The sequence below is a fragment of the Zymoseptoria tritici genome, chromosome 10 (assembly GCF_000219625.1).
Source record: "Zymoseptoria tritici IPO323 chromosome 10, whole genome shotgun sequence".
Taxonomy (NCBI): Eukaryota; Fungi; Ascomycota; class Dothideomycetes; order Mycosphaerellales; family Mycosphaerellaceae; genus Zymoseptoria; species Zymoseptoria tritici.
Window position 1 is genome coordinate 53516 of NC_018209.1, and position 14290 is coordinate 67805.

At 53.1% G+C, this 14290-nt stretch overlaps 7 protein-coding genes across 7 annotated transcripts; 3 read left to right on the forward strand and 4 right to left on the reverse strand.

The window, feature by feature from the left end:
- Positions 1–1010: 1010 nt before the first annotated feature.
- On the reverse strand, positions 1011–1904 carry MYCGRDRAFT_96004 (uncharacterized protein; the record flags this gene model as incomplete). Its single annotated transcript, XM_003849200.1, has 4 exons — positions 1011–1258; positions 1314–1390; positions 1631–1803; positions 1854–1904. 4 exons carry the CDS (start codon positions 1902–1904, stop codon positions 1011–1013), a joined length of 549 nt encoding a protein of 182 aa, XP_003849248.1.
- Positions 1905–2556: 652 nt separating this feature from the next.
- MYCGRDRAFT_96005 (uncharacterized protein) lies at positions 2557–3005 on the forward strand (the record flags this gene model as incomplete). Its single annotated transcript, XM_003848695.1, has 2 exons — positions 2557–2780; positions 2831–3005. The coding sequence occupies 2 exons, from the start codon at positions 2557–2559 to the stop codon at positions 3003–3005; spliced, it is 399 nt and encodes a 132-aa protein (XP_003848743.1).
- Positions 3006–4401: 1396 nt separating this feature from the next.
- Positions 4402–5536, forward strand: MYCGRDRAFT_105822 (uncharacterized protein; the record flags this gene model as incomplete). Its single annotated transcript, XM_003848696.1, has 2 exons — positions 4402–5068; positions 5230–5536. The coding sequence occupies 2 exons, from the start codon at positions 4478–4480 to the stop codon at positions 5317–5319; spliced, it is 681 nt and encodes a 226-aa protein (XP_003848744.1).
- A 4-nt stretch (positions 5537–5540) lies between these two features.
- MYCGRDRAFT_30842 (uncharacterized protein) lies at positions 5541–6041 on the reverse strand (the record flags this gene model as incomplete). Its single annotated transcript, XM_003849199.1, has 1 exon — positions 5541–6041. A coding segment is annotated over one exon (501 nt), but the record flags the coding sequence as incomplete, so codon positions are not given.
- A 378-nt stretch (positions 6042–6419) lies between these two features.
- Positions 6420–7456, forward strand: MYCGRDRAFT_96008 (uncharacterized protein; the record flags this gene model as incomplete). The annotated part of the gene is made up of 4 exons (XM_003848697.1): positions 6420–6428; positions 6483–6554; positions 6605–6723; positions 6775–7456. 4 exons carry the CDS (start codon positions 6420–6422, stop codon positions 7454–7456), a joined length of 882 nt encoding a protein of 293 aa, XP_003848745.1.
- Positions 7457–8370: 914 nt separating this feature from the next.
- On the reverse strand, positions 8371–10749 carry MYCGRDRAFT_96009 (uncharacterized protein; the record flags this gene model as incomplete). Its single annotated transcript, XM_003849198.1, has 3 exons — positions 8371–9044; positions 9321–10102; positions 10208–10749. 3 exons carry the CDS (start codon positions 10747–10749, stop codon positions 8371–8373), a joined length of 1998 nt encoding a protein of 665 aa, XP_003849246.1.
- Positions 10750–11424: 675 nt separating this feature from the next.
- MYCGRDRAFT_96010 (uncharacterized protein) lies at positions 11425–13529 on the reverse strand (the record flags this gene model as incomplete). The annotated part of the gene is made up of 2 exons (XM_003849197.1): positions 11425–12166; positions 12238–13529. The coding sequence occupies 2 exons, from the start codon at positions 13527–13529 to the stop codon at positions 11425–11427; spliced, it is 2034 nt and encodes a 677-aa protein (XP_003849245.1).
- Positions 13530–14290: the final 761 nt, after the last annotated feature.

Below are 14290 nucleotides of genomic sequence, written 5' to 3' on the forward strand. Positions count from 1 at the left end.
TCGAGGCGTGCGGTAGGGACGATCAGCACTCCAGATCATCAGCACTCCAGACCATCAGCACTCCAGAGCGAGTACATAATCGATCGACACATTCCACTTACACACCAACCGAACCATCCACCACCACTTCATACCCACCACGACTCCCTCGACTCTCGAGACGACTTCTCCGCCCGTGCGTCACCGGCCAAACTTATCGCCTCTCCCACGGCCGCAAATTCGTCTGGGACTTCTCTGGCTGCAACAAGATTTCGATTTTTCTCTATCCCAGAAGAGGATATCTGGCACTGCCAACAAATCCCCCGTCGCCCACCTCCAATTCTTCGACGCCCTCTTCGCTCATCTGCAGATGATAAGCTCTACCTCCGTGGGAAGGCGGGCGAAAACGACAAGGTTGACGGAGGGGAGAGGAAGAACAACGAGGATGGCGAGGGGAAGGGGAAGTCCCAGTATTGAGAAAAGCGCATTAGAAAGTGTAACGCCGTAGGGACGACGGCTTGGTAAGATTGCACGAGATCGGCTCTGCTTGTCCCGAAACAAGGAGGTCGGCGATGGGATCGACAAGGAAGAATGACCGTTCTGCGCTTCGTCAGCCGGGTAAAGACTCGATGCTGGACTTCTGAAGGGAGGACGAGAGAATCTGATCGTAAAGGCCAAGGAGGGTGCAACAACCTGATACCAAAGAATGCGATCAAACTCCTGTAAAGCTCCAGATGCTCAACCATTGGCTAAGCTCGTTTCATCTGCTTTTGAACACTTCACCACTCTGCACCTTGTGGTGTTATGTCCGTTCCGGTTGCCCGAAGGGCTTCCGCTGCGGATCACTGCGGAATCTTAAACTCGTCCTGCTGAGCTCAAAGAGCTTCAGCTGCAGTGTATTCCATACTTGCAGCTCCATTCTCTTTTACATCCTCCTCACCCAAGCTTCCCGCATCATCCAACGGTCGGATCTTCTATCCTGTAGAGCCACGCCCAGATGTCGTAATGCTGCGACACTCCGGGCTTTTACTTCAGGGAGCATGTTTCTTCGAACCAGCTTTTGCTGCAGATGATACGAGCTGAAGATCCTCTTTCCGCAGTGCGATATCCTGCCGGAGCAGAAGACGACAAATTTCGGGACCACTCAGAACGAGCTTATGGATTGCATCGTTATAGAGTTCCTGATGCTCGACCACGAAGAAATTGAACAGCATGCTGGCAATCAAGATCGCATACATGCAAAGACCGTGCTCGAGCACGAGTAAGGAGGTATTCGAAGCTGAAGCATCCACGTATGTACTGTACTTCAAGGAAGTTCTCGGCAATAGACTTACTGAGGTCGAAGATATCTATCTTGTGTAAGTCGAAGACGTCCAGGACTTGGTGCACCGCAACGAGGCCGCCACTGGAGCTAGCAATCCAAGCAATGTACGTTCGGAATGCGGGGAGCAGTCGATTGTTGGACATAATGCGCCGGACGGACCATGACCAGTAGATGCTAAAGAGGATAGCAATTCCAGCGGCGGCGAGTCCGCATGCCGTGTCGACGTGGTAGATGTTGCTGGCTTGGTGACCTCGATGAACCAGGATGGGGTGATACATGCTACATCCTGTCAGCCAGGCAGTATCATCAAGCAAACGCTGGACTTACTCTCGGAATTCTTTGAGCACGGCGGGGATGCAGAGGTTGATGACCGCGAAAACCAGGAAGCCTTGAATCGTGACATCGCAAATCGCCATGCCAAACTCCCGGGCAAAGGCGAAGAGGTAGTAGAAAAAGTACCTGAAAAACTTGATTTTCATGTTCATGTCTTTCGTGAATACCTGAGGTGCGGAGTCAGTCGCAAGCGGGATATGTATTCGATGCTGCGTACCTGCTTGACATATTCCTGCGCGAGGACGTTGGCATCCATAGGCGTCTCCATGGTGAAGGAGATGGAGTTTTTTGCGAGAATTTGCCAGAACCGGATGCTTGGAGAAGAGTCGCTTTGTGCGCAATGATAATTGTAAGCGGAAGGGGAAGCAAGCAAGGTCGAAATCCTGGGAAGGCGAAGTCTGTTTGTGAGTAGAAGAGTAGAAAGAGAGCTGAGGATGGAGGCATATATAATTGGTATGCCAAGATTCTGCGCCAGCTGTTCACCAAAATGTAGGTGAATTCCAAGGAGTGAAGGGAGATCCGTAAATACGGAGTAGCTTCTGAAAAATGCACCGCCAGCAAGAGGAAAAGGTTGGTCCTTCACTGGAACCGTGGGTCCAAGCCTATTTTCGTACATGATCGACCATCATGAGCCTGCGTTCACCTCGCTCTGCCAGTTTACCGCCGATTGTCCTCCCGTTTCCAACGAATTGTCAATGACTGACCGCATGTGCTTCGCTCGATGCAGAGCCGTGTAAAGATATGCTTCACTCGATAGAGAGCTGCGATCTGGCCGGACCAGGCTCCTCGCATTACACATAAAAGCATCATGTCCTCCTCTTCGTTTCCAATGCCGCAGCTCTCCACCACCACACCAGCATACCAGCACACTGCGAACCCTCCGCACCACTCCACCAGCACACCATCGCCACATCTCGACCATGTTCACCACCTTCTACGTCAAGATTTCATTATGCATCATCACCATCATCATTGAGTACTTCCGAGAGCGCATCGGGCACACCATGGGCAGGCCACCAGTTCAGCTCGAACAAGCCCAGCCCGTCACTCAGGAAGTCGACGAGGACAAAGAGGAGGTGGAAGACACCAGAAAATCCCGGAAGAAGCCCTTGGATGTGGCGGAGCTTGCCAAGAAGTTGAAAGCGTAAGTTGCATTCTGATGCTGTACTCCTGCTGTACTGAACAATGTGTTAGCGAGGCAGAAGCGCAGGAGGAGCCCGAGGATATGGAGGAGGAGATGGCGAGAATGGAGAAGGAGGAGAAGGACCAGGAGGAGGATAGAAAGAGATATGACTTCGTCAGGCCATGGGAGGGTGGGCCATACGATGGACAGGAATATGGGCCTCGCGGATACTCGGGAGCGTGGTGAAATTGGATGCGCGGCGGGCCATTTGGGGATAGATTTCCGTGCAAGAGGACGACTCAGGGTCAATTTGGCTATGACTTTGCCGATCGGGTTTGCAAAGACGAAGGCGCACAGGACGGACCATAAAAGCGGCTGATTTGGAAGAAAAAAAGACCGGTCGAGACCAATTCGAGCGACCTTGAAGTAGTGACGACGAGAATGAAGGCAATCGGACAGTCGTGATAGTGAAGGTGGGAACACTTCCAAAATCCAGAGTTCCTAGATTTAGCGTGCAAGAATCGATATTCGCCGACGCTGCGTAGCCTCACTCGCTGTCGTTGATATCGAAGTAGGATCTGATAGCCAAATGTCAGTCAAATGAGTTCACAATGCCCTGCAAGGCCGCGTTATGTCACTTTCTTTCGCCACGGAGAAAGTATGGACCGCAACAACGGCTTTCGATATGCATTGAACTTTTCATCGCTTCGTGAGTACGTTGGTAGAACGATTGTATCAAGAAATATACGCAGAATCTCGCCGAGATGTGGTGTACTTGCAAGACATTACGCTGTTGCTACCGCTTTAGTATGAAGCACGTCAACCTCGTCATCATGGTCATCATCGTCGCTTCCGGTGAGAGATGGCGTGACTCTGCAATGAGCTTCAGAGCGATGGGTGACAGTGTGAAGACTACTTTTGTCAGCCGGAGACGGAGTTTGCGGATCTGTCGGTAAATTGAGTCTCATGCGATCGGCCGTGCTCCTGACCGCTTCACACACAGTGCGGGACGACTCTGCAAGAAGCTTCCTGATTGTGAACGTGGAAAGACGTCCATTTTCGACCACATTAGTCTCGATGAATTAGCCGTACTCTGCGCCACCTCGCACGCGAGAGCTTCGTCTTCACGATGGAATTCCCTGCGCTTGTGTCCGTTGCTCTCTTCAATCGAAGCATGTTCGACTGTGGCGTCCGCGTCTTTGTTCGTGAGTCAGTCCGGATGCGGCGGTCGGAGTCCGTCAAGCTCTTCAACACTTCAGCAGTACAGAGGAAGACTCTGAAATGAGCTTCCAAGCGTCGAGTGCAAGTTCTTGTCGTTATGCGGAGACCCTCGACAGACCTTTCGAGATCTCGTCTTGCGTTTGTGGCGGTAAACCGTGGTTGCCGAGACAGCAGCCGATCAATGTTGATCCACTTGACTTCGCTGTGATGACTGTACTTCTCATGGCTCCCAGGCGTCGAATCGGACTCCATAATGAGGCATCAATGCATTGATACGTGGGATATTGTTGTTGTTGTCAAACGGAGACACCTCCGAGAAGTGAGGTCGGCAGGGACATCTCTGAGCGTAAAGTGACGCGTGCAACTCGCGGTAGTTCTACGTCATGCAGACGTGAGAGATCAATCATCAAAGAGATGGACGGGATACTTCAATAATACATCTTCTTTCAAATTCACTTTTCTCCTCGACAACAACAACAACCTCATCAACACGATACATGCGTCCCTTCGCCCCCCAATTGACCCGCACCATCGCCAATCCAACCCTCACCGCCGCCCGCTCCGCCCCCATCACCGCCTTCCGCTTCAACCCCACCAGCTTCACCTTCACCCCCAAATCCGCCATGTCGTCCACCACCTCGTCTTCCCAATACGGCGAGCTCAAAGTCGAAAACACCAATATCAACACCGCGCCCGGCGTCGACCTCACCTCCACCCAAAAGACCCTCCTCGGCTCCGTCCTCGACCTCTTCGCCGGCCGCCCCTCCCTCGCCAAACTCCAACTCTGGACCGACGACGCCACCTTCACCGATCCCATCACCATCGCCGAAGGCCGCAAACAATACGAGCCGCAGTGGTACGGATTGCAGAAAGCTTTCTCCGAGATTGAGCGCAAGAGCCATGAGGTGACATCCGGAGGGAACCCGATCGAGATGGACATGACGACGAGATATGTCGTCAAGGGCATCAACAAGGAGCAGACCATTTCGAGTAAGGTGAAAGTGCACCTCGATGCTGCCGGGGAGAAGATTGTCAAGGTGGAGGACTTGTGGAACGGAGATATGGACAAGGACAGTTCGTTCAAGAATGTGAGTTCGCTGTTGAATCCGTTTTGTTGGGTGAGGTTTGGTGGGAATGTCGTCTGGTGGGCGTGGAGTTTTACCTGGGAGACGAGGGTGTGGAGGGTGTGCATCTCCTTGTGGTGGTGTTGCTGTTGTGAACTTTTGCTGACTTTTCTTCTTTCTTCCAGGCTCTTCGCAAGGTCAACGCCAACACGGTTCCTCTCGCCGTCAAGGTGCCGAAGAACGCAGAGGAGGACGCCAAGATGGGTAACCAGTAGAGTGGACTGAGGAGATATCTATGGACTCCGACCAGTCCGTAGCAGCGAAGATTTGACACGATCAAACGCATGCCATCCGCAGCTAGCTCCTGTATCCTCACGAATTCATGATCGATACTCAACACGAGTGTCTTAGCCAAGCTCTTTCATCCACGTCAAGTCGACCATTTGACCATCCCATCTCACCCGGCAGCACCTCACCCACCATCCTTCTTCTCCTCCTTGACATGTCCAGCAGTAGCAACCTCCAAAATCTCCCTTTCCATCCCCTCAACAACCACAACCTCCACTCCCCTCTCTTCCAGCTTCATCCTCCCCTCATTCCTTCCCACAAACGTCTCCGGTTCACAAACACCCACCACAACCCTGTTCACTGCCACCCCTCCCTCCATATTCCTCAGTCCCAACACCCTCTCCACACAGCTCGCATTCCCAGCACTCCTCCTCACACAAGGTTCCATAGTCGTATACAACACCGTATCCCTCGGCAAGTGCCATCCCAACTCTTCCACCGGACAGGCGTATTTCTCGGCGAGTTTGATGAAACAGCATTGTTCGGCGTGCGTGTTTCCGGGACATTCAAGGGTGTAGCCTGTGATGAGGGGTTCGGGGGAGTTGGAGGGTGAGAGGAGGAGGGCGCCGACGCGGAAGTTGGTGGGTTTGGGGGGAGACTGGCGGGCGAGGGAGAGGCAGAGGGTGAGGTAGTGGGTGTGGTCCAGAGGAGTGGAGGAGGGTGGTGAGGTGGAGGAGGACATGCTAAAGGGTGAGGTGGGCGGAGGTCAGTGAGGAGGGCGACGATGTTGTGGTCGTAGATGGAGAGCAGAAGAAGATCGCAGGAAGCAGCCGTAGCCGTTGACTCTGAGGGCGAGACGACCCATCAATATGGCCACAATTTGATGGTCAAATTGAAGGCTCATTCCAAAGCCGAGGTCGGCCAGTCGGCGTATCTTTGCTGCTCAATCACGCTAACGACCTCTCACGTCACGTCACGTCTCCTTGAAGTCCGTTCGTATACATCTCGATCTATCGTATGAGCATTCCTTTTTCCATTGACTGTATATGTAGACCTCCAGCCAATTGGCCTTCAACAGAGAGCGAGGATGAACCATGTAAGCCAATGCCTCCCAAATGTCCACTTCCTCGATGCTGATATCGTATCCCAGGATCCTCAGACTCCGGCGATAGTATCGTTGGTCGCGGGAGGATTCGCCGGGGCTGTAGAGGCTGCTGCGACGGTATGAGATTTGTAACCTGCCGTGAACATTCCCATCTGATGATCATACAGTACCCATTCGAATTTGCAAAAACGCGAGTCCAGCTCCGCGAGCAAAAAGGCGTGCCGACGCCAAAGAACCCTTTCAAAGTTGTCTTCGGAGTGTATACCACAGAAGGCATCGCTGCTCTGTAGGTATGTCATTCAAAATCTCACCCTGAAACTTCCTAACCTCCGCTCAGATACAAAGGCTGTCTCCCCCTCGTAATCGGCTCCGTCGGAAAAGACGGCATCCGCTTCCTCTCCTTCGACACGATCAAGAATACATTCAAAGATCCCGAGACGGGGACCTTGTCTCCGCTCCGCAGTATGCTCGCGGGAATGGCCTCTGGCGTGGTGGCCTCTCTCACAGCCGTCACTCCGACGGAGCGCATCAAGACCGCGCTGATCGATGATGCTCGCAATGAACGCCGATTCACCTCTGCGACCCATTGCGTCAAGACGATACTGCGAGATCATGGTATCCTGGGGCTATACCGCGGACTGGCAGGGACGACGCTCAAACAAGCTGGCGCCACGGCATTCCGGATGGGGACATATAACATTTTGAAGGATTTCGAAAAGACGCGGGATATCCCTCAAACGACATTGACGAATTTCGCAAACGGGTCCGTAGCGGGGATAGTGACCACCCTTGCGACGCAACCTTTCGACACGATCAAGACGCGGTGTCAGAGTAGTAAAGGCGCCAGCACGGTGGAGGCATGGAAGAGTATCATTGCGGATTACGGAGTCAAAGGGTTTTGGAAGGGAACGACGATGAGGTTGGGACGGACGGTGTTTAGTGGAGGGATCCTATTCACGACGTATGAGTGGGCGGCGGCGATTTTGAGCCCATTGATTGTCGGGAAGGATGTACGATAGTCTAGATGTATGAAAGGCAAGACATCTCGCAAGCCGGGGCGGGTGGGAGGTGACAGGATCCCTGCTGCGACAGCATGCTCCGAGGTTGCACGCTTGGAATCTTCCGCCGCCGTCTCACTATGCTCTTGACTACCACTTGCGGACTTGTGACAGATGCATCTCGCTCGCGTCCAGTGCCGCGATTGTGAGCTCCACGGACGTCTCCTTGGTGTTCACCAGCGACGGGTCCACTGCCTGTAAAGTCCTAAACTCAACAAGAAGCGACTGCATGGCCAGGGTGGTGGTCTCAAAAATCCGTATACCAAGCCCGACGTCTCTGTAGTATTGCGCACAATGCTCCGCTTTGGCGTCGAGGTCGGTGAGTTTGGTCGAGCGGGACCGGAGGAGTCCTTTCCAGACCGAAGCTTGATCAAGCACATTTCGTCTGACCGCCTTCGCCCCCTCAGTGTCTTGCGTTGGTAAATGTGATCCCCCGTTTGCTGTACGTGAGAACCATTTCCACGGATACAGTGCATGCTGTACAGTGATAGGCGGCGCGGTCTCCCACACCGCCGCAACCGCGCCCAACACATCTTTGAGCTCGCCAAGCTTCCCCAGAGTTTGTTGATGCTGTTCTAAAGCCTTTTCGGTTATCTCAACAATCCGCTTCACTGAGCGGGAGAAGATTCCGGGCAATTCGCTCCCAGCAGCCGGTTCGAGGCCTAAGAACGTCACGAAAGTGAGCACTGGTGACATAAAGGTGTGGTTGTTGGGCGGAATGTCCAAAAGTCCATTCTTGATACGTCCGTTCGTGAGCCTGGCGTTGAACACGAGGCCTGCTGTCTGGCTTAGACCGTAGACCATGCTTCTTTGAGCAGAAGTCGAAGCAAGAATGATCGCCTTACTTGCAAATTCCAATCGCTCACTGTATGACGTTAGCCTTGTCCAGCTTGAGATGCTATGGTGTGCACAAACGCTGATACTGTGTCCTCGATCTGGACGGCCTTGATCACCAGCGAGAAATTGCCCGGATTAAGTGAGCCTAACGAGGAGATCAATCCCGTCATATGGTACAGATCGACAAACTTGGCCTCTTGCGCAATGAGGCGATCAAAGTATGGATTTGAGACATGTTGCGCGGGCGAGCAGAACTGAAGATCGCGGAGCAGAACGGCTTTGCATATCGTGCGTTTGGCAGGCAATCGCAGTGGCTCCGTCAGATAGAGGAACAGCAAGAGACCGATGACCGCAACAGGCGCCCACTTGAGCAAATGAATGTTTCCGTGGAGTCTTTCAAGAGCTTTGCCCAATGATCCAGGAGCGGTGCGAGATAGGCGACCAGACCGACTTGTTGCTCGAGATCGTGATCGCAGCCTGTGGACATCTGGAAACGACCTTTTCAGCACTGCCTCGCTGTGCGGCCTTTCCATTCCATCTTGGAAGCGTGGACGGCTGGACGAGCGAGGGCGTGGTGCACGCCTGCGGAATGTCCGGGCTTCGGGAGAATCCATGGTGGGTAGGTCTGCGTGTGGAGAAACAACGACAGTGGCTGCAGTTGATCTGGAGATGACCTGGGAGTCATGACTTTGCGACAGATCCGGCGTGCTGCCTGGAACAAAGATTTCTTGTGATCCTTTGTCCGCCATGGACCTTTTCTGAAGACTGCCGCTTTGAGCATGGTCAGGATGGGACCGGATCTGGGTCGCTTGCGCACGCCGCAGCATTTGAGCGCCGTGGTGTCCTTCATCGAGGATTGAGAAGTTGAAAATGTTTCCGAACGGAAGTAGGCATTCGGCAAATCAATCTCTCAAGACACATCACTCCACCACCTTGGGAGGTTCCTCTTCCTTTATTCTTATCAGGGGTAGTTCTCCTTTCCTCGCACGCTCGAAAGCATCCCAATCTCTCTTCTGTCGAGCGTTGAGCAACTTGGACTTCCTCTTGAGGTAGCGCGAACTCGCTCGGAGGGCTTCTTTCGTCGACGAGAGAGAAATTCCCTCCTCTGCAATCTCGGCGCGGGCAGTGTCACGCAGCACGAGGATCCCCTCGCGGATCTGTTGCAGCTTGGAAGTTATCATAGAAGCGCTGTCTAGGGCCATGAGAATGGTGCGGTAGTACTGCGCAGCCAGCTCCGTCCGCTCATCGAAGTTGGGCACGGTACTATTGTGGTGATGAAGAAGTTGCTTCCACGTCGAATGCAGACCAAGGTCGCCCAATCTCGCGAGATGCATCAGCTCGTTGGTAGTCTGATGATTATCATCATCCTCGTATAATGATCGAAGCCATTGCCAGAATGACAATGACAACGACCTGGCTGTTTTCTCATTTGCATCCCTCACCCATCCGTCATTCTTCATCCATCCGAGTGCGATAGCTTCCACAAGCGTTTTCAACTTCTTGAGATCGGGACTAGCTTCTCGGGATTCTTCCGTCGTGAGTTCGATGTATTTGTCGATTTCCGTGGTAATGCCGATGAAAATCGAGGCCAGATCACGCTCAGGAGGAACGTCATCCTTAAGAAGGCCAAGTAAGATGAGCAACTTCTCAAAGCCTTTTTCCAAAGCCGAGGTCTTCTCAAAATAGCGCTCGGCATTGAGATGCGCAGAAGTAATGTGTTTGGTAAGCGTATTCATACCAAGAATGCTGTTTACAAGGCTCACAGAGACCCTGCTGGAGAGTTTCGAGAGACCTGATGCTATGGGTCCCATTTGCCCACTGTGGAAGGTTAGCCTCTCGGCGTCTAGGAGTGCGCAAAAGATGAATACTACAAACCTGCGATTTGCATGGAACATCTCCACTGTGAAAGCCAGCTGCTGAAAGCTCCGGTGGCCCTCCCAAAGCATGGCCGGAAGAAGAGCGGCATTCGTAGCCAATTCATGCAGTGCTACAAACTCGGCCTCTTGCGCAACAAGTCGATTGAAATGTGGTTCCGAAATTCCCTCGGTGGGCGAGCAAAAGGTCGTATTTCCGAGCAGAGGGATCCTGCAGATTTGGCTTCTCGCAGGGCCAGTCCACGATCCTGAGAAGCACAGCAGGAATACAATTGCCAAGGCGGCAGAAGCAATACTGCTGTACGCAAGCGCTATGGTGAATGTCTTTCGACCCTCGCGTGTGCTGCGGTCGTCACGGCCGAGTTGCTGCGGCCGTTCATCTTGACGCTGGTCCGGTTTACGAGACTTCGGAGTGGGAGATGTCGTGGACATCTTAGCGTAGAGCAGCTCATCCATATCCCTGCTGCGTGGGCGGCTGGGACGGCTTGTGGAGGGCCTGCGAGAGGAACTCCTGCGTGTGGTCTTGGAATAGCGGGCGTCCATCGTGGGTGACGTTGACGACTGAGTCGGTTAGGCAAAATCGATGGTGATCAAAGTCATGCCAGTGAGGCATTGATGGTGAGACTCCATTGCAATGCGTTGTGTCGGCTCAAGCACCCGAGTTGCGGCCTTTCTTTGTCCCCATTGTCTGCTCGCGGGAGGATGGCCCCGCTTCGGTCATGGTGATGACGGGCTCGATCGATCCGAGCATTGAAGGGACAGTTCGACAGTATCAACATGGTTTCCGCAAGACACAATGAGCCCACGTACGTGGAGGTGATGGATGTGATAGAAGGAAGGGAACCTTGGACAAAAGCTGGCAACGGCAACGGCAAGGGAAGCGGGGTTGAAAACTCGCTCGGCTCGTCAATAACTCACCATTTCGAAACGGCCACAGATGTAAACAAAGGACTCGACTGCAGGCTCATGGAACCTGATGGTCGAAGCAAGAGACGACTCGGGTAGGGACCCTTCCTATGTTTGTGTCTATCTAATGTATCGTACAACCACCTAGGTGATATTGCGCATCTTCCAGCCCGCCAAAGAAGCCCGATGAACAGTGCGGGACTCCCAAATTCTCTTACCAAAAGCCACTCGTTGCCTTGACTCTGATGTGGCTCCGTGAGGAGCGTTGCAATGGGAGGATGCGTGACAATCAAATGATCTTCGATCGTGTCCTTAGACGTCTGGCGCCTGCGCCTTTCTCTCGATCGTCGATCGTTCGAATCGTTCCACCCGCGCTTTTTGTCGCGATTCTGAGTGCGTGCGTGACTTTTCGAGAAGTTCGACACTCTTCGCGATCGATGCGATGGTAAGCTCCAGGGATGCTTCGTCCGAAGCAAGCAATGCGGGCGTCTCGTCCAACTCCTCCTTTAAGACCTTGAGATTTCCGCCAATTGCTTGCAGGGATAGAGTCGTCGCTCCGATGAGTTTACCGGCTTTCTTTGTGTAGTCGCAGAATCGGGCGCAGAGTTTTGTCTTCTTATCCCAGTCGCGCATTTTGTGTTGGTGTGCACGTAAGATGTGCTTCCAGTAAGCTTCTTCATCCAACTTCTCCTCCTCAACAACCTCACCGGCCTCCAAGAACCCGATAGCGAGATCATCCAACAGATTTTTGAGCTGAACCAGGGTAGCTGACAGCTGCTGATGTTGACCGAGAACAGTTTGGGTCCTCCTGCTAAGCTTCATGGTGAGGCCACTGAACACGAAGCCCAGCTCGCGTTCAGAAGCAGACTTTACTCCGAATACCTTTGGGATTGAGTGCATGGGCGCCAAAAGAGAATTCTCCCGCTTCACAATCAGGCGGAGCTTGTTCGAAGCCCATGAATTTGCCAGAATCGTGCCGTCAATGAGCGAGTTGGTCATCGCCAAAGTGTCCGTAATTCGCTGGGCAGCTTGATCACTCAAACGGTTGAACGTCCTCATCATCGGCACAAGACGGTCCCTGCAAGATGTTAGTGCTGCATAGAGTATAAGAAGTTCAAAACAAACCTCGATGGCAGGTCTAGTGCCGCGAGCTCGTGAAGGATTGCCATGAATTCGGCCTGCCCTGCATAAAGCTGATAGGGCAAAGCCGCGGCATCTGAGGCCATATTTTGCATTGAAACAAGTTCGACGTCTTGAGCGATGACTTTCGTGACGTATCGATTTGGTTTGGTCTCGATTTGAGGACAGAAGCGGAAGAGGCCGACCAGTGGAAGCGAGCAGACCATGCCTATCGTACGCACAACCACGACTTCGGCAGCGCTGAGCCATAGGCGGTAGATGTACAGGAGGGCAAACAAAGCCAAGAGCAAGCCGAGCGGAAATATCAACAGACCAATGGCAGTTCTCATTACACCAACGCAGTAGTGCCAGACACGGACAGGTTGTACGACATCTGCAACTTCGCTCCAAACGCTACGAAGCTGTTTTACCGTCCGATCTGTGAGGGATGAATTCGCTGGGCGGTGCTTGCCTGGCACGCTGAGCTGTTTCTTCCGCGATGAGCACTTCGAACCAGAGCATTGACAAATATCTTCGCGGCCAGGTTCCGGTGAGTGGGTGCTGCAGGCTGGACCAGTAGATCTCATCGAGTCGTTGTGCGGCACGCGCCTCGAAAGATGGTATTGGCAAGCGGAAGTATGACCAACTTCTGGCAATGGCATTTGCATCTCAGACGCGGTGTTGCTAGGTACAGAGTACTTCGTGCGGTTGGGTACCCGAGACGCTGCCGGGTCTTGCTTCGCTGCGACCTTGGTGGGCACAGACGACTTCGTAATGCGATGTGCGGGAGGCGCTTCGACTTGTTCATTGGATTGGTGACGTATACCGTGATGGCATTTGCAAGCAGTCTGTCCAGCTCTCGTGGGATGATCGTCAAGAGCCACCGCCTGCGGCTCTTGCGGATGTTGAAAGCGTTCAGAGATTGGAGATGTGCCGCATGAACTCGAGGCGTCCATTTGAGAAGAGGCGACGGGAGTGCTGGAGGTATCGGAAGTTGGCGATGCTGGCTCGGACTTGTCCGCACGTAGACCGGCACAGACAGCGCAGCTCGAGGCGTGAGCAGTTTCGTCGAAGTCGGTGTTCGTGGGTCTGGACAACTTCTTTTCTACAAGGGAAGTGCAGTCGAAGCCGGCTTCGCTGGTTGCAGTGCAGCAGTCCTGTTCGTCGGCTGCCTGCATCTTGAAGAGGTGGGCTGTAGGAGATAGGTGGTTGGCAGAGGGCGCTGCATTGTCCGAGACGGGTTGCCTCGCCGACATGGAATCGTCTCCGGTGACGAGAGGAGTGTTTGCTGGGTCCATAGCTGGAGAATGATGGAAGATGGAAGATGATCGAGATGGAAGATAATTGGAACGGGAGATGCTGAGTTGGAAGATTGAGGTTGAAGATGCTGCGGTCGAAAAGGCTGAGACTGAAGATCCTGAGTCTGAAGATGCTGCTGTTGAAGATGCTGAGATGATTGGATGTGGTAGATGATTGGGATGGAAATTGCTGAAGAAGCTGAAGAAGAGGAAAAAAGATGGCGACCTTATACCCACACTGCTGCCAATGTCTTACTCTCCGTGTCTTACCAGCGAGATGAGCGGCTGCATTGCATCTATTCCCGTAGAGTCAGTGAAGATTGAAGGCCAGAGCTCTGCGATGCACGTCTCCGTCTGACGAGAGAGACATGCTGCTCGGCTCCCTCTCAGCTGGACGTCCATTGGCAGCGTGGACAGGCCCTGAACGCCTTGGTGCTTGTCGTCGTTTGACAGTCGGGCTAGCATCGAGACAAGTGAGATGAGCGGATGATTAGAATAGCGTCTTGTCTTGGAGATGGTCCGAGTATGGTATTGAAGGCTGCAAATGCGAAAGTGTTTCATGTCAGTGGTGCAGAGATGGAATTGAAATGGAAGAAGCAAAGGTAAATGGCAGCAGGTCGGACAGACAATAATGCGTGATTTCGTAGCGTCAGTACGCCGATATCTCAAAGTGGAACACGACACGAATGTATTGCCTCCATGATGAATCTATGCTGCCTTGTACGGTATGCTACACTAAGGCCGCTGAATGGAGCGTGTGC